Source organism: Lynx canadensis, chromosome F2 (assembly GCF_007474595.2).
Source record: "Lynx canadensis isolate LIC74 chromosome F2, mLynCan4.pri.v2, whole genome shotgun sequence".
Classification (NCBI taxonomy): Eukaryota; Metazoa; Chordata; class Mammalia; order Carnivora; family Felidae; genus Lynx; species Lynx canadensis.
The window spans coordinates 48,859,700-48,885,953 of NC_044320.2; the positions used below are offsets into that span (position 1 = coordinate 48,859,700).

At 35.8% G+C, this 26,254-nt stretch overlaps 1 protein-coding gene across 1 annotated transcript in view; it reads left to right on the top strand.

Moving 5' to 3' along the window:
* The window catches only part of CNGB3 (cyclic nucleotide gated channel subunit beta 3), a 148,217-nt gene that overhangs the window by 4,929 nt on the left and 117,034 nt on the right, over positions 1–26,254 (top strand). Inside the window, exon 3 of the mRNA XM_030304334.1 lies at positions 7,805–7,931. Coding sequence (XP_030160194.1) covers positions 7,805–7,931 — 127 coding nt within the window. The remainder of the gene's footprint in view (positions 1–7,804; positions 7,932–26,254) is intronic.

A 26,254-nucleotide genomic window follows, 5' to 3' on the forward strand; every position in this document is an offset into this window, starting at 1 on the left:
AAAAAGCAAAATTATTAGTGTTTAAAGATAGCCTCTTATATGTGCTTGGTATTTTTATATTCTTCCCTTCAAAACATGCAGGTGCAATGTCACAATATCTGCAGATGTTGATTTCTGATTATAGAACTCTTATCTTCTGCAGAGCATGGTTTAATTTTTATCTGCCATGGAAATGAAGAATGTAATACATTTTGGATTCAAATAAAGATAACTTTCTAAGGTTCTCTTTTGATTACAATCATCTTTCATAGGCTTCCACTTCACTTATAGTACATTAAATCCTTCTGTAAAAAATGTTTTGCTACCAGTAGAGGATATTTAAATGACTTCCCTAATAGTTTATCATGATATAAGGTGACTTTGTGTGGAAATGGATCAAAGTTAGGTGCCCATGGGTAGCTAGTATGGTATGGTGGGTTGAATAATGGCCTCTCAAAAACATCCACACCCTGCTCCCTAAAAACTATGAATTTTTACATGAAGGGGAACAAAATGCTGATGTTACTAAGTTAAGGATCTTGAGATGGGAAGATTATCCAGAAGGCCTCAATGTAATTAAGGGATTCTCATAAGAAGAAGGCAGAAGGGTCAAAGATAAAAGAAGATGGGATGATAGAAGCAGAGGTCACATTGATGCAATCTGAAAATGGAAGAAGGGACCACAAACCAAGGAACACAGGCAACCTCTACAGGCTAGGAAAGAATAAACCTGTGTTATTCTAGGCATTTAAGCTTGTTTCCTACAACAATAGAAAACTAATGTGTATGACTTTAAAATACTCCCTACTTAAGTAACAAAAAAAGAAACAAGAAATTGAGTTTTGCTCTAATCAATAACATAAATTCAGTATATTGGCAGTATATTATACTATAAAGAGCACTGCTTTGGAGTTTGGCATGTCTCAATTCAAATTGTAACTCTACTACTTAATAACTTTGTCTGGCTTTAGTCAAGATAGTTGACATCTCTAAGTATCAGTTTGCTCATGTACAAAATAAGGATAATACTGTCATTAATCTTCTAAGTTGTAGATACAGATTAAACTAGTTAATATATATAAAGCATTTAGCATTGAGATTGATAAATTCCAATGTTGATGGGGGTCAGGTAGCATAAATGAGGATCATGCATGTCCTGTCTAAAGAGGCCAGAGGCCACTCAGCTCCAACCAGTCACTGTCATGTGGAGATGAGAGGCAAGTGCTGCCAGATAGTCCATCTTCAGTCTAGAGAGACTGTAAATACAAATTTTAATTTTAATTCTCTCAATTTTTAAATGTCAACTTTTTAAAATGTTTAAATATTCTCTTTTTAAATCATTGAAATAAAAACTGAAATCTTGGGGCTCCTGTGTGGCTCAGTTGGTTAGGTGTCGGACTTCAGTTCAGGTCATGATCTCATAGTTCCTGAGTGCTGGGCTCTGTGCTGGGCTCTGTGCTGACAACTCAGAGCCTGGAGCCTGCTTCAAATTCTGTGTCTCCCTCTCTCTCTGCCCCTCCCCTACTCAGGTCCTCTCTCTCTCTGTCAAAAATAAATAAAACATTTTTAAAAAACAAAATGTGATCATTTTGTGACCTCTAACCAACCACATGGTACGTACTCTATGTTGCTCATGCCTATGAACAATGACAACCTGGACAAGATTCTGAATCCAGCAATGTTTTTATTTATCCTCTTCCTCTTCCCTTTCTCTTCCTTTGTGCCCTCCATCCCAGGTTTGTGTTGCAAACCAACTGCAAATGTCATGTCCTCCCTGGGCCTCCTGTGCCAAATAGCTCTCTATAACCAAGACCTAGGTTCCAAGTCTAACACATTTCCAGGTCTTCAGAGGTGTCCCAGGCCTTGCCAGTCTCCCACCACTATCCAAACTGACCTAGCCTGCATCTCAGCCAACTCAGTTTGGACAGAAATAAGGAAAGCTAAAAACTACTCTAGAACTTAAAACTACTATAAGACATAAAGTATACTAATTTTCTAAATATTACAGGAAAAAGAAAGAGGGAAAATCCTAACTCATTTAAGCAGAAAACCACTCTTTAGTCCTTGGCAGGACTTATACAAATTTAATTTTTCTTGTATGGAATAGGAAAATAGCCAGACTATATACAGAAATTTAATGTCTAAATCAATAAAGGCTTCCCTATATAAGATCAATGAGTTTGATTACCATGCATGGGAGGTACTATGGTTAATTTTAGTAGTATAGTTCACTTTCTGTAACTGTCAACACTATTCATCAGACAAAGGATAAGGTAGGAATATAGAAACAATGACAACAAAATGAGAGAAACTTTTCAAAAACTATTAAAGCATGTTTTTCTGCTTCATCCAAAAGAAAAAGGGAAAAAAACACCTTATATAGTAAATAATTACAGCTATTGAACTTAAACATTCCTTCAAAATGATATCTGATATGAACAAAAGAAATGAGAAATGAGTGCTGATTTGGCAAGGCAGAGACATAATCAGGACACCTTCAGTGGCAAGGGCTCAAGGCTAAGGAAACCTCTGGATAACTGGAACTGGAAAACCATTTAAGGGACAGAGCCAGCCCTGGGAGCTGATTGCTTTCTCTGCCTTTCACTCATAGTCAACAAAGCTTTGCATTTCTCTCTGCATGTCTACTTTGGGCTGCTCTTACTCCCATCCTATCATTTCGCAGTCTAAATTCCAGAGAGAGCAGGCTGACTGATTTAGATAGCAATCATTGTTCCCACTGGGCAGAGTCCATGGGAACCACCCGGTTCTCCACCCGGATCACCAGCCAGCTGTGATCTGGCCATATTCTTCAGGTCAGGTGCCCAGCTATGTGCACAACCAATAACCATTCCTGTGTATTATACAGAACAGAGCTGCCTTGCTGAAGATGGAGAGGTAACGAGAGCTGATCAGCTAGAAGGAAAAGTTAGGCATAGAAATTATACTTTGTTTTAAATATCAAATAGAAGGCCAAACTCTGATAAAATTCCTTAGTTTCCACCTGATTAATAAGCTAAAAACTTAAGAGACACTAACCAATGTGGATGGGATGAATTTTTTTTTATAAAATACCATATATTTTATAGTTTGCATGATTTAAATATATTTGTATAATTCAGTTAAATCAAACTATGTTTTTAGCTTTTTTCTCTGCTAAAGAATATAGCTAATTCTGCTTTCCTGATTTCTGAAACACTCTTAAGTAAATAAAAGCTTCAGCATGCCTCATATATATCAATGTTATGCATACCTGAAATAGTTAATATTTTTTTTTAAAGAAGATAATTTACCCTAGTCAAGCCGGTGGAACACTTTGTGTTTATCCTGCATTTTTCTTGAATGGAGTCTTTATCTAATCCTCACAGAAATCCCCATGACAAAAGTATTTCTCATTTTATGGATGAGGAAACTGTTATAGAAAAGTAACTTATCCAGAGTCACCCAGAGAATTAGTGATGTAAGGATTACAGCTCTGTGTTTCGTACCCGGCACCGGTAACTCACCACACTCCTTAAACCTGCACATAAAATGTATTTCCTAGATGAATTAATCCCAGTACAAAAGTCCCTGAAACAAAGCATGACATTGAGAGAGGACAGGATCTCTCATCCTGACACAGTACCAAAGCTACCTTAGATGGATCTGTATTCTTTTTTGTTTGTTGATTTGTTCATTTATTCACTTGTGATGATGTATCTTAAAGTTAAAAAAAAACTGCCTAAATATAAAAATCCTTTCAGGACTTTTTGGCACATTAAGGCTGACTAGAAGACTTCTAACCTCTGACCCAATGCAAGGACCCCATCTGGGTCCTTCATATGGGCTCCAGCTTCTGCCTGTATACCTCCAGCAACAGGGCTTTCATTGCCTCACAAAGCCATATGTTTCACTATTAGACAAGTTTAATTGTTAGAATGTTTGGGATTTTATTTGTTTTGGAAATCCCAATGATGGATATTTCTTCTGCCTTCTGGTATACACTAAATAAGTCTTTTCTATACAGCAGCCCTTCAAAGAATTTGAAATAACTGCTAGGTCACTAGTTAGTCTTTAGCTATTTTAGACCCAAAGTTTCTCCACAGTTCTTCATATGAGATGGTTTCCAGAACTCTCAGTTACTCTGACTCCTTCTCCTCTGGATTTTTTATAGATTTCTTCAACATTTCTAAGGTAAAGTATTACATTTTTCAAATCTGTTACATTTTAGGACTCTCCTTCAGGTTCTATTCTATACTCATTGCTATAATGTTTATCAGCTTCCTCCATGTCATTTGACAATCCACAAAGATATAATAAAATTTCAAGTATGATCAACATGTTGTAATTAAAATTATTCTAAGAGCACTATATATTCTGGCAACTATAAAACACAAGCTGAGTCAAAAATACCATCTTAGATGCCAGAAGATAATCATTAATTATACATTTCTTAAAACTGTGTTATTATTTTATTCCAAACGTTCATTCATTAAGATGAAATTGATAGTATCATTTATGCATCTAATCAAGGTACTCAGGCTTAGTTTTTGTTAATTCACCTTCCATCTAATTACTCAGATATTGTTGGTGTCCAATAAAAGGAAATTTGTTTTTGAGATAGAACTCACAATGTATTTGGTGTTATAAGAGTTAGAAATTCAACCAAGTGATATCTCACCCACATCAAATATTCCAACCAATGAGAGCATTTTCAAGTCTTCCCCTTTTTACATCCATAAAAAAAAAACCAATTGAATCAACACCTGTCTAATTCACAACCTTATTCCCAAATCAGTTTCTTTCTTTGGATTCCTCCTTTTCCAGCAATTATTTAGTGCCACTGATAAAATGTGTAAGGTTAATGGCTTTCTGCATCACTTATTTCCTCACTTGAAGACAGAAGCAGCTGTTTCACACCTGCACAGCTCTCCACAATGCTCTCCACAATGTGCTACTACAAGGGGACAAAGCAGTTTGGAAGTGTATTACAGAGGCCCAGTGTGAGATGCTGCCAGGCCGAAGACAAAATCAGCCAGGTGTGTGGAGGGCAAACTCTACTCATTCTTGCACATTCAATAAAAGCAACCATATCAGAACACTTTGACTCCAGATTTTACTATCTGCCATGGGCACACATTCCAGGGCAGAACTTGACCAAGTGTACTGATGCAATCTGGCAATTTCAGAGCACAGTTGGCAGAAAGACTTACACTATTCATTTGGGCAGCTACAAACGAGGGGATCCTGCTTTCCATGTGTGAAGCTGGGTAAAACTACAATGTGGGGTTGACAAAACTTCACCCAGATGCCAGAGCAAGATTTGCCGTGTATTTTAGATTTCTTCCATGATGAGGATGATGCGAGCAATCTGACCATCTGTTCCCACAAACAAATAACATGCTGCATGGATAAAAAGACACCCACACTGAGTATAGTTGACAGGGATTCTTTTGTTTTAAGTCCTCATGAGTATGTTTAAAGTTGTTCTGCTTTGAATCCAAGAACGGGCAATAACTGGTTTCTCATCTTCGTCGACAAACTGTGATTAAGGACTTCTTTTGTAATTAAAATGCTTATCCACAAAGCAAATTAGGTTGTAATAAATTTCTGAATAACCTAGACTTGTAGTAGAGGCAGCGTCATTTTAGAAGGGGTTGGTAATGTCTAGAGGAGACCTGGTAAGGTACAACGATCTACTTAGAGTTACTTTAATCCAAATGTTATTATGATAAACAAAAATTCCTTATCAGAAGAGGAGAAAAGAACTGTTGCAGAACAGTCAGTCATTAATTGGTGCTAGCAGAAAAGTAATAGTGTAAATGTAATGCATATGCTGTAACCTGAATGACTGATGGAAGTATGTGATGCAGCTTATATTCACATGCCTTTCTAAGAAATAGTCAATAAAAGCCCCTTAAGAAAGACTGTTTTACATATCCTACTTGTTATATATTCAGGAGGGGTTTTTATGATTATTTTACTCACATTTCATGCTCTATTTTCACTCCTAATTTGGGGGCAGGGATGTGGGCACTCCCAGAAAAATATATGGACACAATGGTTCATAACTCTTTTTTTGGCCCAGACTTCTTGGAAGAGCTCATGTTAATCTTAAATCCTCTCCATGTAAAATTTGCATAGGTAACACAGAGTCTCAAAAGTTCCAATCCATGAGTTCACTAGATCTCTGTGGCCAGAGGTTAAGAACTTTGCTCTCAAATATCTTACCATAATTAACCCAAGTGTTTGTGGATATAGGAAAAAGATTTTGCTGTCATTTTCCTAGGCAGAAATATGTAGCATAATGTTAGAGATCTGAAAAATGATTTATTTTTTGGTTGGATAAAGAGAAATGGGAAAATATGGCTTGACCCAAATACATAGGGAAAATAGATCTTTCTCTCTTATTTCTACCAAAAGCCTCTTAGTACAAAATGACATATTGAAAGTGCAATTTTTTTTAACTCTGAAATCTGTTCAATACTGATAAGCTCACTAGTGTACCACATGTGCTTGTATAAAAAGGACCCTATCCTGCACTCTCAGTAAGATTCCATACACGTGGAAACATTTCATCTGGAATATAGTCTTTAGACAGAGACTCCAAGGACATGATTATAGTAACGATCCTTTGTATCCTAAGTAAAGTCAGGAATTCAGAGGGTTTTCATTTAAACATTATGCTGTGGTTTCCATCTTCTAGCCAAAATTACTAGAATTCCAAAATAAATGTAGGTAGGAGATACATAATGAAGAAATCTGTTTGGGGAAATCCAGGGGTTTAAGCTTTCTTAGTCATAAACCTTTCAAAACTCTAAGTACTGAGTCAATTTTATGATTGCCTTTATTCCGAAAACATGTTCCTGAAAAATTTCATATATTGGCAGGTTTTAGGCGGATCACAGGAATTTTCATATTAAAGGGCTTGTATGATAAGAGCTTTTGTGAAAGTAAATGATCACCCCATGATTTATCATTTTTGTGAATTCAGATTTTCAATACTGGATTGGCTTAAGTTTTTTCAATTATAATTTATTACAAAAAAATAAGAGTTATCATTTGGGCATTGATTCTAATTTTCTAAGCACAGTACATCCATTTAAAAATAAGTTAGAAACTGTGGACAATGAATAACCATTAAATTGTGTTCATTCTATTTCTTTGCTCCTTCTATATTTTCTTTTTACATTAAGCAATTTACTTAAATTTTCTCTATAATCCACATATTTATCAATGAATTGATTATTCTCTTGGTACACTACAATTTAAACTATATTAATTGTAAATTGTTTTTATAAGCTTGAAGGGAAAATTTTAATTTTTGGACTGAAAATGAAGCTAGTACATACTAGTTTGCACTGCTTATTCAGAAAAAGGTATCATAACTAAAGATGATCAAACCAAAAACAAAGATTTTATTTAATTAAAAAAAGTTAGAATGCAAAATTCTGAAATAATGTCAGTGACATCACTTCTGTCTATTTTATTTTTCTGAATTTTATGAGGCTTCAATTTCAGCCACAAATTATGAATAATACTTTAGCAGAACCGAAATACCTTTTGAATGGATTACTCCTTACTAATCTCATCTTTGCTAGTTTCAAAAAGTAATATACTATGAACTTTTTGTTTCATAATACAACTTAAATATACTTTTCATCAGCCTGAACGTGTCTACAAGCTAACTTCTCTTGCATAAGATCCTACTTTGTTTAGCAGGAATCCTAGGGGAGGCATTCCTAAGACTGTTTTGGAGAAAAAAACATCCCTGTAACTTACACTGTCCAATATAATTTAGCAACAGTGGCATATATTCTTCTGTCTATATGTTGTTTCCTTTCCATAGATAAAATCTCTGAGAAAAATTCACTCAAAGATCTGACCACAACCCCTGACCATCAAAATCCAACAGAATCAAAGGGAACGATGCCAGAGCAAAAGGAAATGGAAACTGGGAAAGAAGGTCTAGTCAGGTAAGAAGTCAATAAAATACATAATACCTGTTAGAGATATTGCTCAGCCTTCACTGAAAAATTCAAACACCTGTTCCCCACTTTAGCTGAGCAAAGGCCAGGGCAACAATAGTCACATAACACAGGGGAACTGGTTAAAACTAAAAGATTGTTTCTGTCTAGTTCATTGTCCCTTACTAGCTAGTCCTGGCCACTAACCAGACGATTCCTAGGCAACCATGTGGCTATAGGCCAAATCACACCAACAAAAACATTGCAGTCACATGACTGAGTCATTAATATCATCATGGAAACAGCCTACATATTTACTAGGCATGAATTTTAAAAAGAAGGAATTGAAGAGATTGTACGATTCTTCTTTGAGTTCCCAAAGAAATAACTATTTCATTTTGTAAATATTTTATTGTTTGATTATTATTTCCGTTTATCAGCTAAAGAAAGTGTGGCATGATAACCAAGAATAATTACAGAAACAGGTAATCTTTATGCCAATGAAGGAATACAATTTTATAAATACTTCCTACAGAATTATTGGAAATATCCCAAAAGAGATGACAATTTCAATGTGAATCAGTGAATCCACAATAAAACACAACTAGGAGCCCCTTCATTTTGCCACTTCTTGGCATGCTATTATGTGCCTGCTGATCCAATTTGAATTGCTTAATTATAGTTAATATAATTGCAATAGGCTTATGAAACAATAAAGCATACTCTTCTTATTTAATAGGCAAGAAGAGTTGTCATTTAAAAAGAAATTAGGAGTATCTATTCCTGCCCCAGCTCCCCCTCCCTACCTCTGTCCCAGCAGCTCTTCCACTGTGTTAAACCTTGTGCTGCCAATAGGAGTTACAGTGATAATCTAGGACCCAGTGTGTTGCAGACTGAACAATAGGCATCAGAAAGAGAAAGTGCATTTTCAATAAATACAAATTTCGCTGTAGATGAGATTAAACACAAGTTCACTCTACCACGTGCGCGCGCGCACACACACACACACACACACACACACACACTGTATGACAAAAATTAAACCTGGCATATTATTTAGGCAGAGAGATGTTTAAACTCTGGGTAAAGACTAAAATCTTATAATTGGGGTAATTATTTATATTATTTTTATAACATTGGTATTTACAGAATGATTTGCAGTCTTTTAGTGGGTCATTGTTATCTTCACTCTACAGATAAGCTGCCAAGGCACAAGGAGGTTAATTAGTTTGCCTATAGTAATAGGGTCAGCTCAGCCAAGATTAGACTGCACAGGACTCAAATTCCTGAGTGGAACTTGTTCCTCCCTCTCACCAATACACTTACTTTAATCAACAGCTTAACCTCTGAACCAATGTCTCCTTCTACTGTTTCTTTTAGTATATTTAGTTTTTTGTAATAACCAGTGGTCATAGGTAGGTTTTCAAAGGACTGAAGTAGAAGCCATAACTAATGTTTTTAGGGATATATTCCTTTTAACCCAAATCCATTGCCAGTATTGTACTTTTACTCTTCTGAGATATGAAAATGGAAAACTTTCAGTTACCCATAAATTGGGTCAATCAGCATATCTCAAAACCATAAAACTCCTTGACATGACCTCTAAGACCATGCCTGGTTCATCTCTTCCCCTACTTTCCTATCCCTCTACTCCAGCCACATTGTTCCTATTTCAGTCTCTTGTACTTGTGAATTGATTATTCTCTGGAATAATTTATTATTCCTTCTGCAATTTAGGCAGCAAAGTAGCTTGAAAATTATTGACAAACTGAGTAAATCCAAGTTAGCTTAAAACTCTTACTTTTTATTGTGAGATGTCCAGTCACACTTTTCCTCAGGATTGAGTGAAAACCACCCTCACTGAAGGAATAACTTTAAAGGTCACTAGAAGTTCTGGTGTCACTTTTGACTAATATTACAGGAATCCTAATGTTCCAGTACCATGTACAACTTAACCAAAACCTTCCTGTTTTAATTTCATAGGCATCAATGGTACCATATCTAGAATCCTAACTAGCAGAGCTTTTATACATCATTAGGAAATATCAATGATAAAATAACTTCAAATTGGAAGTGTTATTTTACAGTACTTTAAGTGATTAAAGATCATTTTGGCATTGCAGTTATTAAAAATCAACAACTTTAACCTTGAGCAATGCCAGGTTTTAAAAAGTTTTTTTTCCTAGAAAAACACTAAAGATTTGATTGATTGAAGGCAATACATGCTTGTGAGTGACTGATTCCCACCTCAATTTTTTGAATCTGCAAAAAGTTATATTAATAAATAAAGTTTAAAAGCATATTTTTTATTCTAAGTGTGTTTCATTACCTTCTGGTTTAGGTCCTGGATTGAATAGGGATTGTGTGTCTAGGCTGATCAATAAATATTAAGGAGAATGCATGTTATGGATTTCCCTGTCTCTGTGTGTGAAGTGCAGTTTGATATTATTGGTTACACTCTTAATTTCTGTCACACTCAGAAGATGCACAGAGCTGGATAACAAGAGAACTAACTAACTAACTAACTAACTAACTAACTATAGATATAGTACCTATATACACTATATAGTCTGTATATATACACTATATATATATATATATATACACTATACACTGTATAGTCTGTATATATATATTATTTAACAGATATAAGGAATTGGATCACATGATTATGGAGGCTGAGTAGTCCCAATATCTTCAGTCAGCAAGCTAGAGGACCAGGAGAGACAATGGTGTAGTTCCAGTCTAAGTATGAAGGCTTAAGAACCAGAACTACTGGTGTAGTCCCAGTCCAAAAACTGGCAGACTTAAGACCCAGGAAGAACCAGTGTTGCAGTTTGAGTCTGAGGGCAAGAAGTTATGTCCCAGCCTGCAAACTGGAAGAAAGTTCTAACCAGAACCCAACTATTCTAGCAAGCTGTTCTTGGACTTCCAGTCTTTAGATCTGCAAGAAATAAGTTTCTGTTGTTTATACACCACCCAGTCCATAGTACTTTGTTACAGTAGCCTGAACTAAGAAAGACATCACCCAACCCAGCCCTGAACTCTTTAACATAGAGCCTTTGTAATGTTTCCGTATGACAAGGGTCTCAAATATTGTTTTGTAAGGATAAAACAGTATAGATACATGTTTAAGCTAAATTTGGATATTGTGTCTATTTACCTATGTATATAAACACAAAAAAGTGAGTAAAATTTATATTATTATTATAATGATGTAAATTCCTAAAATAAAAATCACTTCTGTGATTTTTTTCATCCAGCCTTCAATAAGATTCTAAATAAAGCCTAAAACTAATTTTATAGCCACAGTAATAATATTTATCACAAATACATGTCAGCCCAGAAGGAGATATTTTTCAAGATATCCAAGTATTACATGTCCACAGTTCTGACTGGAATCCATTTGTATTAAACCAGCTTTCTTTCTTTATTCTTTCTTTTTATATCCTTTCACAACATTTTCTAAATTGTCTAACCAGGGAAAAGAAATTCTTTGCAAATCTTCCCTGAAAAAAGCAACCAATTCATTATCTTGTCAGATGAATCATTTAGCTTCTGAAAGACATGGAGTTCACCCCTGGAAAGTCCCATTGATGCCATTTGTCCATTACCAAGGAAAACGGCCTGTTTCTGGCATTCCATCTCAGCACATTCTTATTTTTTAATATAAAAAACTATATTTTGATGGACACTAATGAATAGCAAGCATAAGATGTGTTTTGCCTGGATACATCAAATAGCTATGTCTGGAAAAGGAGACAGAGTTGAATGGTTGATAGGTTAAGTGGTTAAATGATGAACAAGCAAGTGAGTGAAACGTTCAGTGCCCGTGACTGGGGTGCACTGCAAGACTGACTTTTACAGTATAGTATATGACTTTCCATCACCATCACTACCCATAATGCCAAGAAGGAAGGTTATTTCTATGAATAGTCTTCTTTGTTCATAATAGCAATCAGTCTCTATTTGGGTGGTTTTAAAATAGGCAATCATTTCACAGCAGGAACAATGAGAACAGAATAGAATTCAGAATCTTATCAGCACTCATAAACACTGCCGTTTATTGTCTTGTAGCTAGAAAAAGCAAGAGTCACTGCAGTAAAGATGCTTAAAAATCCATATGTGATTTTATAGTTGAAATAGAAAAGGAATGTTAGCTATCAAGTTTTCCAAATAAAATACAATTTATACTTGAATGATTTAAAAGCTTGTAAAAAAAATGAAAATCAGTTACATATTTACCAATTTTATGTAATGCATAAGAAAACTATGCACTATTACTTTTAGCCCCAAATTTAAATTTTCCTCTGTGGTAAGCGATATCTTTATAATCAGGCATTGCAAACACTTTAACAACAAATTGGCATCTGTTTTTAATAATGGCATCATTTTTAATAATGACTGCTAAGTGCTATTTCTAATAATATGGCAGACTAAAGGTTTATAGAAAATTATTTGAGGAGAATGTAATTAAAATACTAGATAAAATATGAAACCTACATTTGAATGCATGCCTGAGCTGGTAGAAAATAAAATCTGTTGTTAGAAAGTGTCATGAATTGGTGTTTACTCTGAGAATTTATTCCAAACTTTATGGCCTAGATTTGAGTTAAAATGTGTCATCAATGAGAAAAAACCTGGGGTTAAACTGCATATTAGGACAGGTTGGGGACTCCTCCATAAAACTAGGATTCTGAAGGGTAACTCACTGGAAAGTAAACTGTCTTCCAGAGAGAAATAGTCAAAATAATATGTCTCTGTCTGGCCTTCAGCGGAAAAAAAAGAAAGAAAGAAATTTGAAATGGGGGAAAGGGAAGAAAAGAGAAAAGAAGAGGAGAGGAGGGGAGGGAGGGATGAGGACACACAGGAAGGAAAGGAAGAGAAAGGAAGGTAAGGAAAGAAAAAGAATTCTTATCATAAGCATTATTCAAAGAGATCTGGAACCAGAATTCCTATGACATCTGTATCCTAGAAAAAAAGAATGAGGCTAAAATAAAATATTTAAAATGGTTAAGTTTAAAAACTCAGACATCTGCCCAAAACAACAAAATTTGGAAGGAAACAGTCTTTTAAAACCATGTCTCAAAGTATCCCCATAGATAAAGTTCTAATAAACATGAACTCACAATCAAAAATTACTAAACACTGGGGCACCTGGGTGGCTCAGTCAAGTAAGCATCTAACTCTTGATTTTAGCTCAGGTCATGATTTTGTGGTTAGTAAGATTGAGCCCCATGTCGGGCTCTGCACTGACAGTGTGGAGCCTGCTTGGGACTCTCTCTCTCCCTCTCTCTCTGCCCCTCCCAATAAAAATAAATAAATAAACTAAAAAAAATGACTATACACATGAGGAAACAATAAACCACAGCATCAGACTCTCAATGGTAAAATTATCAAAAACAGAACATCAAATAAGTATATTAAGTATATGTAAAGAAATGAAAGAAAAGATTTAAAATAAGCCAAGGGAACAAGAAGTTGTCAGAAAAGACAAGGCATTTTTGCAGTTGAACTAATTAGAACATCTAGAAATGAAAAATATAATCCCTGGGGCTCCTGGGAGGCTTGGTCAATTAAGCGTCTGACTTCGGCTCAGGTCATGATCACGCGTTCATGAGTTCAAGCCCCACGTTGTGCTCTGTGCTGACAGCTTAGAGCTTGGAGCCTGCTTCAGATTCTGTGTTTCCCTCTATCTCTGCCCCTCCTCCATTCTTGCGCTGTCTCCAAGAATAAACATTTTTTAAAAAGAAAACTATAATCCCTAAAATTAGGAAGTCAGTGAGCTAGACAGAAGATTAGATAGAGTTGAAGAGTCAGTAAAGTGAATGACAGATCTTAAGAAACCACCCAGAATTCTACCATGGAGAAAAATAATGGGAAAAATACGAGATTCAGAAGCTGGGAGGAGAGTATGAAAAGCACAAAATGCGTATAATCAGAATTCTAGAAGGAGATATTAAATAGAATGGTGGAGAATCAGTATTCAAGAAGAGAATATAATTGATGAAAAATAGTAATGCTCAAATTCAGTAAGCCAAATGAATACAAAATGAATTAGTCCTAAATATATTCTAATAAAGTTTAAAAGTGCAAAGGACAAAATAAAACCCAAAGATCTTTAAATTATCTGGAAAGAAAATACAGACTACCTAATATAAGAGAAATGAACCAATATGTGACTAACAGTAACAATGGAAACCAGTAGATAGTAGAATTGCTTTACCAAGATTCTAAAAGTAATAGTCAATCTAGAATTCTATACCTGGCAAACTATTCAAAACTAAGGGCAAAATATAGACATTTGCAGTCCAACAAAAATGAAGGGAGTTTAGACAAATCTTAATACATACTGCAGAGAAATAAAAATGATCTGAGAATGAAAGACTTAAATTGGGTTAGTCAAGGATCAGTCAGGAAAAATGATTTGTTCTAAATATTTCAAAAGAAAGTAATTAAATACAAGGAATATGGTAGTATAAAAATTGTTGTAAGTAAGGGATGAGAGAGCAAAGTTCAGGGATAGAGATTGCAACCCAGAAATTAGGTGAGCTCAGAAAATAGCTACCAAAGCCACATCTATCCCTTAACTCCAAAACTGGAGCCTGGTAATAGAATATGGAGTCTGAAGAGTGTTCAAGAAGCAGCTGCTGCTTCTGAGGAAGTATGCTGTGGTTTTCTGCCAGGTGAAAACTGAATTGTGCCTTCCTTTCAACTTCCAAATCTCCTACAAATGTCTTTCATTGGTGGAATCTACATCAGAACCCTCCTGGCAAGATATTCTCAAAAAGAAAGTTTTCAGGCTTTTGGCCACTATAATAACATGGGAGAGTGTAAAAAGGAACAGAAAGGCTCTTGATCACAAATAGACAATCCAGCATACAGAGAAGTGAGCAAAGAAACTTCAAGAAGTGAACAAAGAAAATGCAAGCATGTGGATAAATAGAAAAATGATAATAATAATAATTACATTGACACCATAAAGCAATAACAATAATGTCCAAAGTGGGGATAAAAATTTGAGATAGAATTAACTATCCTCTCTACAGCAAAGTGATTGGCATACAAAAGAATTAAGAGTTTGATTAATTTTAGAACTTCTTAATTAAACATACATGTTAGGGGTGCCTGGATGGCTCAGTTGGTTAAGCATCTGACTTTGGATCAGGTCGTGATCTCACGATTCATGAGTTCAAATCCTGCATCGGGCCCTGCACTGACAGCACAGAACTTGCTTCAGATCCTCTGTCTCACTCTCTCTTTCTGCCCCTCCCCAGCTTGCATTCTCTCTCTCTCAAAAATAAATAAACATTAAAAAAATTTTAAACGTACATGTTAAAATATATTTGAAAAACACTAAATTAATTAAAGCAAAGTATTTAATCTCCATCTGCTAAACTTAATGGTTTTAGTACCACAAGACAGTAGATGACAGAGAGAGAAAGCATATAAGCAATTCTGCCAATTACAAAATGAAATTGGTAATTCCATACTCCTAAAGAGAGTGATTTGAAAATACTTCTGTTTATTAATAAAGCAAATATTTTAAAAGTCATTAAAGATATACTATCTTTGAACAACACAATTAACAAAGTAAATCTAAAGGACATTTGGAGGGGTGCCTGGGTGACTCAGTCGGTTGAGCATCTGACTTCAGCTCAGGTCATGACCCATGGTTTGTGGGTTTGAGCCCCACATCAGGCTCTGTGCTGACAGCTCAGAGCCTGGAGCCTGCTTCAGTTTCTGTGTCTCCCTCTGTCTCTCCCCCTCCCCCACTCTCTGTCTCTCTCTTTCTCTCTCTCTCTCTCAAAAATAAACATTTAAAAAAATAAAACAAAATACAATAAAATTAAAATAAAATAAAATAAAATAAAATAAAATAAAATAGGACACTTGGAGAACCCTTATGTCCATTCTTCACTAATGCTATTTCTTCAGTAACTGAAGAATATACAGTTGCTTCAAGCTTATGTAGAACATTATAAAAACCCATGATATACTGTGCCAAAGAACACTGTCAAAACTCCCAGGAGCTCTTTAAAAATACAAATGTTTGTATTCTACCCTCAGTAATTCTGATTTCATTGGTCTGGAGTGCATCCCAGGCATTAGTATGTCTGAAAACCTCCTCAGGTGATTCTTATGTACATCCAGGAGGGAGAAAAATTTCATAGACTATAAAGTAAGTGTCAACAAATTTTAAGGATTTTATGTCATATTAAGTATATGCAACCACTATGCAATAAAATTAGAAGTTAATTTTTTTAAAAAACCTAAAATTTGGAGAAATTTTTCACATAATTAAGATTTAAAATACACTTTCAAGTGACCTTTGGGTCAACAAATAAGTCAACAATAAAATAAGAAAATACTCAGGAACAACGATGAAAGTACTGCATATCAAATTTATAGAATAATAATCCGTCAGGTATTTTTGTTTTGCTTTTCTGTTTTGGGTTTTTTTTCCTTTTCTTTTTTTTTTTAATTCTAAAATTTGATTATAAAGTTTGCTTGGAAGAATAAGCAAAAATGGCCAGGAAAACCCCAAAAAATAATAGTAGAGGTGATGGTAGTCCTACCAGATATTAAAACCTATTTGAAATCTCTGCAATTAAAGAAAAAAGTGTGGTATTGCCACATGAATATATAAACCAATAGAATAGAATAGAGTATATAGAAATAGCTCTAACTGCATGTAAAAATCTAGTGTATGATAAAGTCGGCATCTAAAATCAATACAAAAACTGTAGATTTAAATAAGGGTTATTAGAGTAACTGGATAGCCTTACAGAAAAAAAAGAAAAAACTAACATTGGATCTGTTCCTCATGTTCTACATGAGGATAAATACCCAATAAATCAGATATTTAAATGTGAAATAAACTATACAAGTACTAGGCAAAAAAGTTACAAATTTCTGTATACTGTGGAAACATACATTAAGTTCTAAGATTAAAAATTCAAAAACAATAGAAGTGCTTAATCATTTTACCATATTAAAAACTGCATTTAAAAAATCATAAACAAAAGAAAAAATCAAAATACCCAAATATGAAAATTCTCGTTGCTACTTTCTTGGAGAATTAATCATTTTATTTTAAGGCTGATGGCCGGCATTTAAATTTTGTTTTGCATTAAGATACTTGAAAATTGTTAATGACTCAATCAACTTGATATCTTTGTGATATGTCACTACCACAATTTCATTTTCTTCTTTTCAAAATTTAATACCAGAAGCACAATGTACTTAATTAATAACAGAGTAAACCAATATATAATTTAATCCCAGGAGTAAAACAATGATCCAGATTCTCAATACAGTGCAATATGAAGGTCCATCTTTCCCTCAAAAATAAAAGTAACTATCAGTAGTGAATATATAAGCATATATTATAAATAATATTCATATATTATGAATATATTATCCATATACATATAAGTGTATATCTGATGGCAAATTACTTGCTAGAGCTTCCATCTGAGCTTTCTACTCTAAATTTTTTTTTTCAACGTTTATTTATTTTTGGGACAGAGAGAGACAGAGCATGAACGGGGGAGGGGCAGAGAGAGGGAGACACAGAATCGGAAACAGGCTCCAGGCTCTGAGCCATCAGCCCAGAGCCTGACGCCGGGCTCGAACTCACGGACCGGGAGATTGTGACCTGGCTGAAGTCGGACGCTTAACCGACTGCGCCACCCAGGCGCCCCTGAGCTTTCTACTCTAAAGTCATTAATAATGCTGCCAGGAATGAAATGTACAGAAAGATAAAATAAGCTAGTATCAGAAACAACAAGAGTAGTTTACTAGTAGGTGATTAGACATGAGTCAGCAACAAAAGACAAAAATTTTGTGAGTATGCATAGTATGTAGCCTTGAGAGAGGAACAAGGCTACAGACAGTTTGTTGTCCCATTTTAAATCATTTCACTATTGATTATGGAGAGGCAATGAATCAGTTGCCTTTTGCCATAAAAATACTGAGCAGATAAAACTTGTATCTACTTTGTTTCTCTTAGCATAGAAAGAAGGAAATTAGACACTTTTTATATTTTTTATGACACCTAAGTCTGACTTTTTAAAAATGGGTCTTCTGGGGCACCTGGGTGGTTCAGTCAGTTGAGTGTCAGACTCCTGATTTCAGCTCACGTCATGATCTCTTGGTTCGAGGGATTGAGCCCCATGTACGTTTCTGTGCTAACAGTGCACAGCCTGCTTGGAATTCTCTCTCTCCTTCTCTCTCTCTCTGTCCCTGTCCTGCTGTCTCTCTCTCTCTCTCTCTCTCTCTCTCTCTCTCTGTCTCTCAAAAGGAATAAACATTTTAAAAAATTAGTTTTAAAAAATGGGTCTTCATGTTTACCTAGCAAAATGAAGGGAACCATAAGATGATTGATGGGTTGAAAAATTTGAAAATTTGCAAGTGGAATAATTCTGATTATTATGAAGCAGGCAAGACTCATGAATAAAGTATACTGGGGATATGGGAACAACAGAACAAGCCTAATGAGAAGAGAGGACAGAAGGGGCTAGTGAGGTGAACTTGAGTACACCTAAGGAAAGAACTTGAGTTCCTTTCTTACGGCAAAGAGCCAGTCAGAGAGTTGCTGTATGGAAAAGTGGATCCAATGATGCCAGTATCATCTGATTTTTTTCCAGGAAAACCCCAAATTCTATAAGTCCATATTTTGAATATTGCCAAGATAAATTGAAATTATTTTAAATTACAAGCCATAAAAATACAGCAATAGGTCATCAGTTTACCATCTCTGCCTTGAAATAATAGATAGGTTCTAAACAAGTTCATTGTCAAAAAATACAATTCCATTATAGAATTAGAGGTGTACCCTACAAGAAAAACATTCATTGTTAATTGACTGATGGAGATTGGAAGGTCTGCTTAAAATAGGTAAAATGGAAGCTCCCTGTCATGAGAGGATAGATGGAAGATTCACTATGTTTCTTAAAATCTTTACCTCCTTGGGAAGAAGAAAATGACTGGTCTGCCTGGGACTGGCATTAGCAGGAGACAAGAACAAAACAAGGGAAAGAAGTAGAGACTGGGGGGTGGGGGAGGACACCTCCCTACCAGGTGATAGATAGCAGCAGGCAAAAATGTTAAGTCATTTAAGAAAGAAAAGAGATTTTCACCTAGTGAAAGACCATTTCAAGCATGGTAAATGGCAAAACTGGCACACTGATTTGCAGCACATAGATTTTCAAGAAGCAGCAAAAATGCTCTGCAGCTAAGTAAAGAGAAGCAACCCCATAAGCAACCTAAAAGTAAGCTAGCTTGTAGGGGTCAGGATGGGGAAGCTTATCAGACACTCCCATATTCTCTCCTCCCTCTGTGAGCAAGGAAGAGACTTGAATGTTTCCCCAAGTCTGCAAACAAAGGTAATGGGGTATTATTCATTTGCTAGAGTGAGGCAATTGCCAGAGGGACAATTTTATCTCAAAATTTTATCTCAAATGTTTAGCTCAGGGTCTGGCACCTACTCTGTGCAGTCAAATATAAGCACTTTCTGAATAAAACGTTGTGTGTTTTACTCTACTCCAAGTAGATTTCTAAAAGGGGAATCACAAAGTAAAATACATACGTACTTTTTAATTCTGATAGAACTTTTATGAGTATAGTTTTGGCATTGAATATTGTCCTCATTTTAAATATAGGAATCTTTTCAAATAGGTCTCTCTTTACTAGACATGAAATGCTTGGGGAAAAAGAAGTTTTTCCTTTATATGGAAAGTGATGTTTTTATTTATTGTTATCTTCTTCTAGCATCCCATAGTACCTGGACAGTTTGTTATAAAATGTAGTAAAACATGCAACTGAGAACTTAAATGTCTAATAATTCTATAGCAATAAATGTTCACTCTAATTCTGCTGAGGCAAATAATAGTCTAGCAACTAGTTTGTGTGCCAGCAGTCAGCTAGGTAAATTGGTTCTACCCAGCCTAATGATTCATTTCATTGTAGTTGTTCATATGCAACTGTTCACCAGTGCCTTTATTTGGGCATCCAGCTCACAGAAACAGGGCTGTTTGAGCACAGCCAAGTCCTTGTTATTGTAAGATATTGGCAGACAATAGAGTACCTACTACGTTTGATAGGAAAAAGCAGCAAGGGGATAAGTTGACAAAACAAGAGCAATCAGAAGAGAAATTCCATATCCTTCCACCACCAAGTATAACACGTGTCAGTTTTTGTATCTGTAGCCATTTAATCAGCCTTTACTCTTATCACAACAGATGAGCTGAACATATTTGTATCTAAGGCCAACTCCTCCACTTTGTACTCATCCCCTTGTCCTCTACTCACTGACATTTCTCTGACAATTATTTTCTTTCTCTTCTGCAACATCTAATTTTTTCTCTTCCTGATGGATTTTTCTACAAGCATATGAACATGTTGTAGCATTTATCACATTTAAACAATAGCAATAAAAATGCTTCCCTTAGCTACGCATGAGTGGCCAGCTATTGTTCTATTTCTCTTCTCTCCTTTACAACAAACCTCAGTTATCCCTATTCAATTTTTTTGTACTTCCTGCCCTCTCATGTTCTCCTGAACCCGTAATCAGAATTTGATTCCTTCATTCCAATAGCTTTTATCTACTTCTATAAAAGTTGTTATTGGTTTTGTCCACCCTTACCAAAGTCAACAATGACATTTACACTGCCAACTGCCAATGGCCAGTTGTTAGTTCTACTTTTTTCCAACCATCAGCAGTAATTCACAGTTAATCCCTCACTCCCTCCTTGAAACACTTATTCATTTGGCTTCTCAGATACCACTACTCTGACTGATGCCCTACTTCACTGGCTTCTTTTCTCATCTCTCAACCTCTAAACTTTGAAGAGCACAACCCCACTCTTCAAGCCCCTACTCTGTTCTACCTGTGTCCTCTTCGTATGTGATTTTATCTGGTCCAATGGCTTTAAGCATTATTGACACCCTAATGACTCCCAAATTCTCTCTACACAAGCCCAGTTTGAATTACCAGTTGTTTACTTAATATCTCTATGTTGGTGTCTATTTAGACATGTCAAAATGTACACATCCAAAATCCACTCTTAATTTCTTTCACCTCCTCCGAACGTGTTCCTCATGCAGGCTTCACCATCTAAGTATAAGACATCTTCATTCTTCCATTTGCTCAGACCAAAAATTCACCTGTTCTTTCTCTCATACAGTATAGCCAATTCAGTAACAAATTGTATTAGCTATTCCTTTGGGATATAATCAGAATTGTATCACATCTCAGCACCTCCACTGCTATTACCCTAGTCCATCATTTCTCAGCTATTACAACATCTTCCTAGTAATTCACCCAGCTTCCATTCTTTGCCCCTCTATGGTTAATATTCAACACAGTAGTCCAGGTGATCATGATGAAATGTAAATTATCCCTTTCTACCAGATCCTCTAATGATTTCCCATCCCATGTTGAGTAAAAGCCGAAGTTCCCACAATGGCCCACAGGGCTCAACAGTATCTGCCCCCACTCTGCCTCTGCTTCTCTGACCCTAGCTCCCACCATTTTACCCTCTCACTGTGACCCAGCCACACCAGAAGCAATCTTCCCTCAGTTATCTACATAACTTCCTCCTCACTCTTTTCTCTACTTGAGTATCTCTACTTGAGTATCTCTACTTGAGTGTCTCTACTTGAGTATCATTTTACTAGAGGAGTCACCCCTAGCCACTCTATAGAAAATAGTAGTGTCTGTCACTCTCCATCTCCCTTACCCTGATTTGTCTTTCTTTGTAGCATTTATCATCATCTGACAAAGTTTGTGTTTCTAAAATGTATATATTTTTATCTCTCCCTACTAGAAGGTTGTAAGGTACTTGAGGGAAGGGCTTCATTATGTTTACTTCTAAATTTATAAATAAATGCTGAATGAATTAATGGAATCTCCAAATTATATAATTTTGAAGGGAAGCTAAGGTTTTTCCTATAAATTTGTGACTTCATTCTTAAGTTCATAAATTTAAAATATTATAAAGTTAATTTCTTTTAAGCAACTGCACATCTTTTTCTATGAATATATTTGATTAAATTCCATGTTTTACTTCACATTTTTATCACAAAATACGACCAAGTCTTTTCCAGTGGCTCATAGCAAAGTCAAAATTTAATGTGCTTTTAAGCTCTTTGGGGCCAATAAGAAAATTGAACCCTCATCCTTTAATTCCACAAGTATAAGTGTAAGAAGTAGAAGTTTCTCATTTGATTTCCTCTCTACAATTGTTGGTTCCAGTTGCAATCATTCTAATGACTCATGCGATAACCAGATTTGGAGAAATCACTGTAATCAGGAAGTGATTGCAGTAGGTATTTACCTCAGACTCTAGGACATGATTTAAGACTCAAATGAAAGGAAAACGATGGTTGAAATCTAGACTTCAGTAGGCATCAGTCCACATAACAAAAGCACCAGACTGTGGGACACAGTAAGCCTTCTATTCAGGGCAAAGCTAACTGAAGAAAGGTTTTGCTTCCCCCCAAAATTAAGATACAAATGTTGGCCACATGAAAGGGCTCTCAAGGCTGTTGCACTTTTACCTACTTGGAACTCCGCGCAGGGCTTTTCTCACACTAATGAGCAATGCATTTACTCACATGCTTTTAAAATTAGAATCAGAGGTATTTTTTAAAGTAATGAATGTTTTGCTTAAACCATACCAACATGTGTTTTGAAAGGAACTGGAAATGTAACATATGGTTCATGTAGACTTAAATAGGCCTGTTCAGACATTAATCTGAGAAGAGGGGCTGTTTGCCTAGTCGGCCTCCTTAGGCACAGGGGTCTTTACTCAATCACCAATCTCATCTCCTTAGATCACATATTTGGTTTTCGTGAGACCTAAAAAAGGACTTCACTCCCTGCTTTATGAAGACAATTTAAAATAAATTCATTGAGGAATCTAAACTGCAACATGAAAAGAACTTCATATTCTATTAACAACTAATTTTACAAGGAACTACAATTAAATTAACAAACTTAGCTCACTATTAGTGTAGGATCTCAATAAAGAAAATGCTCAAGTTAACAATCTTCTACATCAGTGACTTGGTGAAAATGTAGCCAAGTGTAACAGCAAGTCTGTCTTGGTTTCTGTGATCAGCATCTGGTTCTGCATCAGCCACTATTCCTATTCCCTGTCTCACTGTGTCCATACCATTTGGATCAACTCTATGCATAGGGGCAAATACAAACTTAGCAGCCCCAGCAACTGACCTTCTCATTGCCCACCTGAGGCCAAAGCCTCTGGTGCCATATGTAAACCATACGTGACTACACTGTAGAAACTGAAGGTATAACTCTTCTCTGAGTCCTCATATATTCACACTGGGTGTGTCCCTGATATCCAGTCTTTCCTTGGGATTTGGATTGGACTATTTTGTGTATGCAGCACCTCTTCTGCTTGTGACCAGAGGTTTTCTGCTTTAAAGGGCTTACATGATGGGCCCCACTAGGATAACCACCCCATTTTAAAGTCTGTAACCTACAAAGTTCTTTTTGTCATTAACATAACATATTCACAGGTTCCAAGGATAAGAGTGTGAACATCTTTGGAGGGGCCACCTTTTACTTTTATTTGTACCTGAAATTTATTCAATCTGAAAATTTTAAATAGTTTACTGACCCATAGTATAATTTTGGCAAATAAATATAGCCAAAGACTGAATGAAACTTAAACAATGAAAATAAAAACTTCCCAAGACTTGAGTTTTAATTGGCCAAAGGGAAAAGCTGCCTACTCACTGACATAAATACATATAAGAATTCTACTCAAAGTGAAATATTGGCAAAGGGCTTCAGCAGATAATTAGAATTCTTAGGCAATTTGCTCTGTCCAAGATGCTTTTTGAAAGGTGTGGGGAGGGGTTTATTGCCTGTGAATAGCTTTAAATGCTTGGACATGGGCTAGTTTAATTAATTCCAAAAATAATTTTTAACTCTAATCTGTCCTTAAATGTAGCTGCTAACACCACATTCTGGTTCCAGAGCTGCTAGTGACCCCTGAATGAAGGAGACCTACTACCACTCTGTCATTCTCTCATACAGATGACTCCCCCATATTAACAAATAAAATAGATGGTGTTTTGAAAGTCACTGATGCTTTGAAACTCCTAATGCATTTTTCCATTGGAACAATATTAAATATAGCAATTAGATGCTGAGGTAGGCCTATGGAATACAATTTAGATTATAATTTACTTAAGACTAGAGCTGCGCAAAAAGAACTATAGAACTAATCTATGAAAAATTGTGTTCCCAGTTCCAGTTTGGAACACATCACTGCTGTAGTGCTTCTGACGTGGAGTTCGCTTTGTCAGCTCCCACAGTGGTTCAAATCAGCTAGAGATCAGTCTGCTAGAGAGAAACCTCCAAGTCCTTGATGTGGTTTCCAAAGCCTGGCCACAAAGTCTTTCAGAACAATGCCTGCAAGGAAGTGGCAAAAGCTACAAGGCTTTGGAGATGAGGAGCTGCATGAGGCAGAACTTGTCACATAGGCAGCCTAGTCCCCAGTGATTCACATCTTTCTTTTCTTCTCAACCAGCACTTTCCACTGGCTCCAGCAATGCCTTATAGCTAAGTTTTCAGCATCCCTTGCTAACAGTATAGAAAAATACAGTCTAATAGATTTTTCCTCCTCTTCTGTCCCTATCATAAGCACAATTTGTTAATAATTTTCAATAGCTTTTGACTGCTAGAAATAACAAAAAATAATATTTTATAGCATTTTTTTGTATTTTATAGTATATTTTACACACATCCATTGTTAGAAAATTTGAGCAAAGAGCACAAAAGGAAAGTAAAAATCACTCATACTCTCAACACTCATAGCTACTCACTCTTCGTTGAAAAATATGAGTGAATGAATGAATGAATGAACAACTTCTTAGGCTAAGACCAAAACAAGGCCTTACTTGGTCATACAAGCTCCCCAGCAGTATGCAATAGTCTACTTAGCACTGGCTCCTACTGTGCAGTACACTGCTGAACCAAAGCATGGATTAAGTTAAGAAAAAGAGGCACAGCAGCAATCAGTCACAACAAAGCTTGAACTTGATTTAGAACTACCTTTCAGCGTGTCAAGTTTTGCACCCATAAACATGCACTTGCACTGCCCTCTAGTGTCCATCCACTAGATGTAATGCAGCAGCATACATTATACAAATAATTGCAAAGCCAAAAAGAGATCAAAGGAAAACAATGACCAAGGAGTAGAAGAAATTATTAGAAAAGAAATTCAGTTGTGTACACTCAATTAATGCCAATTATAGAAAAATAAACTATTAGAAAGCTCTTATTTTCTTCTCCTTCGCAGCCCATCCCCATCTCTCTATCAATACAATGCACACATTTTTCATTCTTTTTTAAAAATTTTTTAAATGTTTTATTTATTTTTGAGAGACAGACAGACAGAGTGTGAGCGGCGGAGGGGCAGAGAGAGGGAGACACAGAATCTGAAGCAGGCTCCAGGCTCTGAGCTGTCAGCACATAGCCCAACTCAGGGCTCAAACTCACAAACCGTTAGATTATGACCTGAGCTGAAGTTGGACGCTTAAACGACTGAGCCACCCAGGCGCCCCAACACACATTTTCCATTCTGACCATGCCTGTAAGTGGAAAGGAAAGAATCCCTGTAATACAGCTATGAATTAATAATTATATGTTATTTATAAATAATGGGATATATGTGACAGATTAATTAGCCTTGTTTGAAATAGGAATCTGATGGGTTTTTTTATTTTTATTTTTTTAATTTTTGATAGAGAAAGAGCACAGCGGGGATGGGGCAGAAAGAGGGAGACACAGAATCTGAAGCAGGATCCAGGCTCTGAGCTGTTGTCACAGAGCCTGACATGGGGCTTAAACTCACATACCGTGAGATCATGACCTGAGCCAAAGTTGGACGCTTAACGGACTGAGCCACCCAAGCACCCTGGAATCTGATTAATAGAAAAAGAATAATATAGTAAAAGGAAAATGAAAATGATATCATAAATCACAAGAAAATGAAAGATCATTCAAAGAATTGTGTTAGGTGGTGAACTATTTGGAGAAAAGGGAGGTGTGTTTAGATCCTCCTATCAGACCAAGGAGCTAAATAGATTTCAGACAAATGAAACTTCAAACAAAATTAATTTTCAAAAATTCAAGTTAATCTTTATTAAATATATGGAAAACTCTCTAAGCTGGAAAATGACAAAGGAAACTGTGGTAATTCAACTAAACCAAAATTAAAACTTCCTTATGTTAAATAAACAAAAAATACATATATATATGTATATGTATATAAAACATTACCAAATTAGCA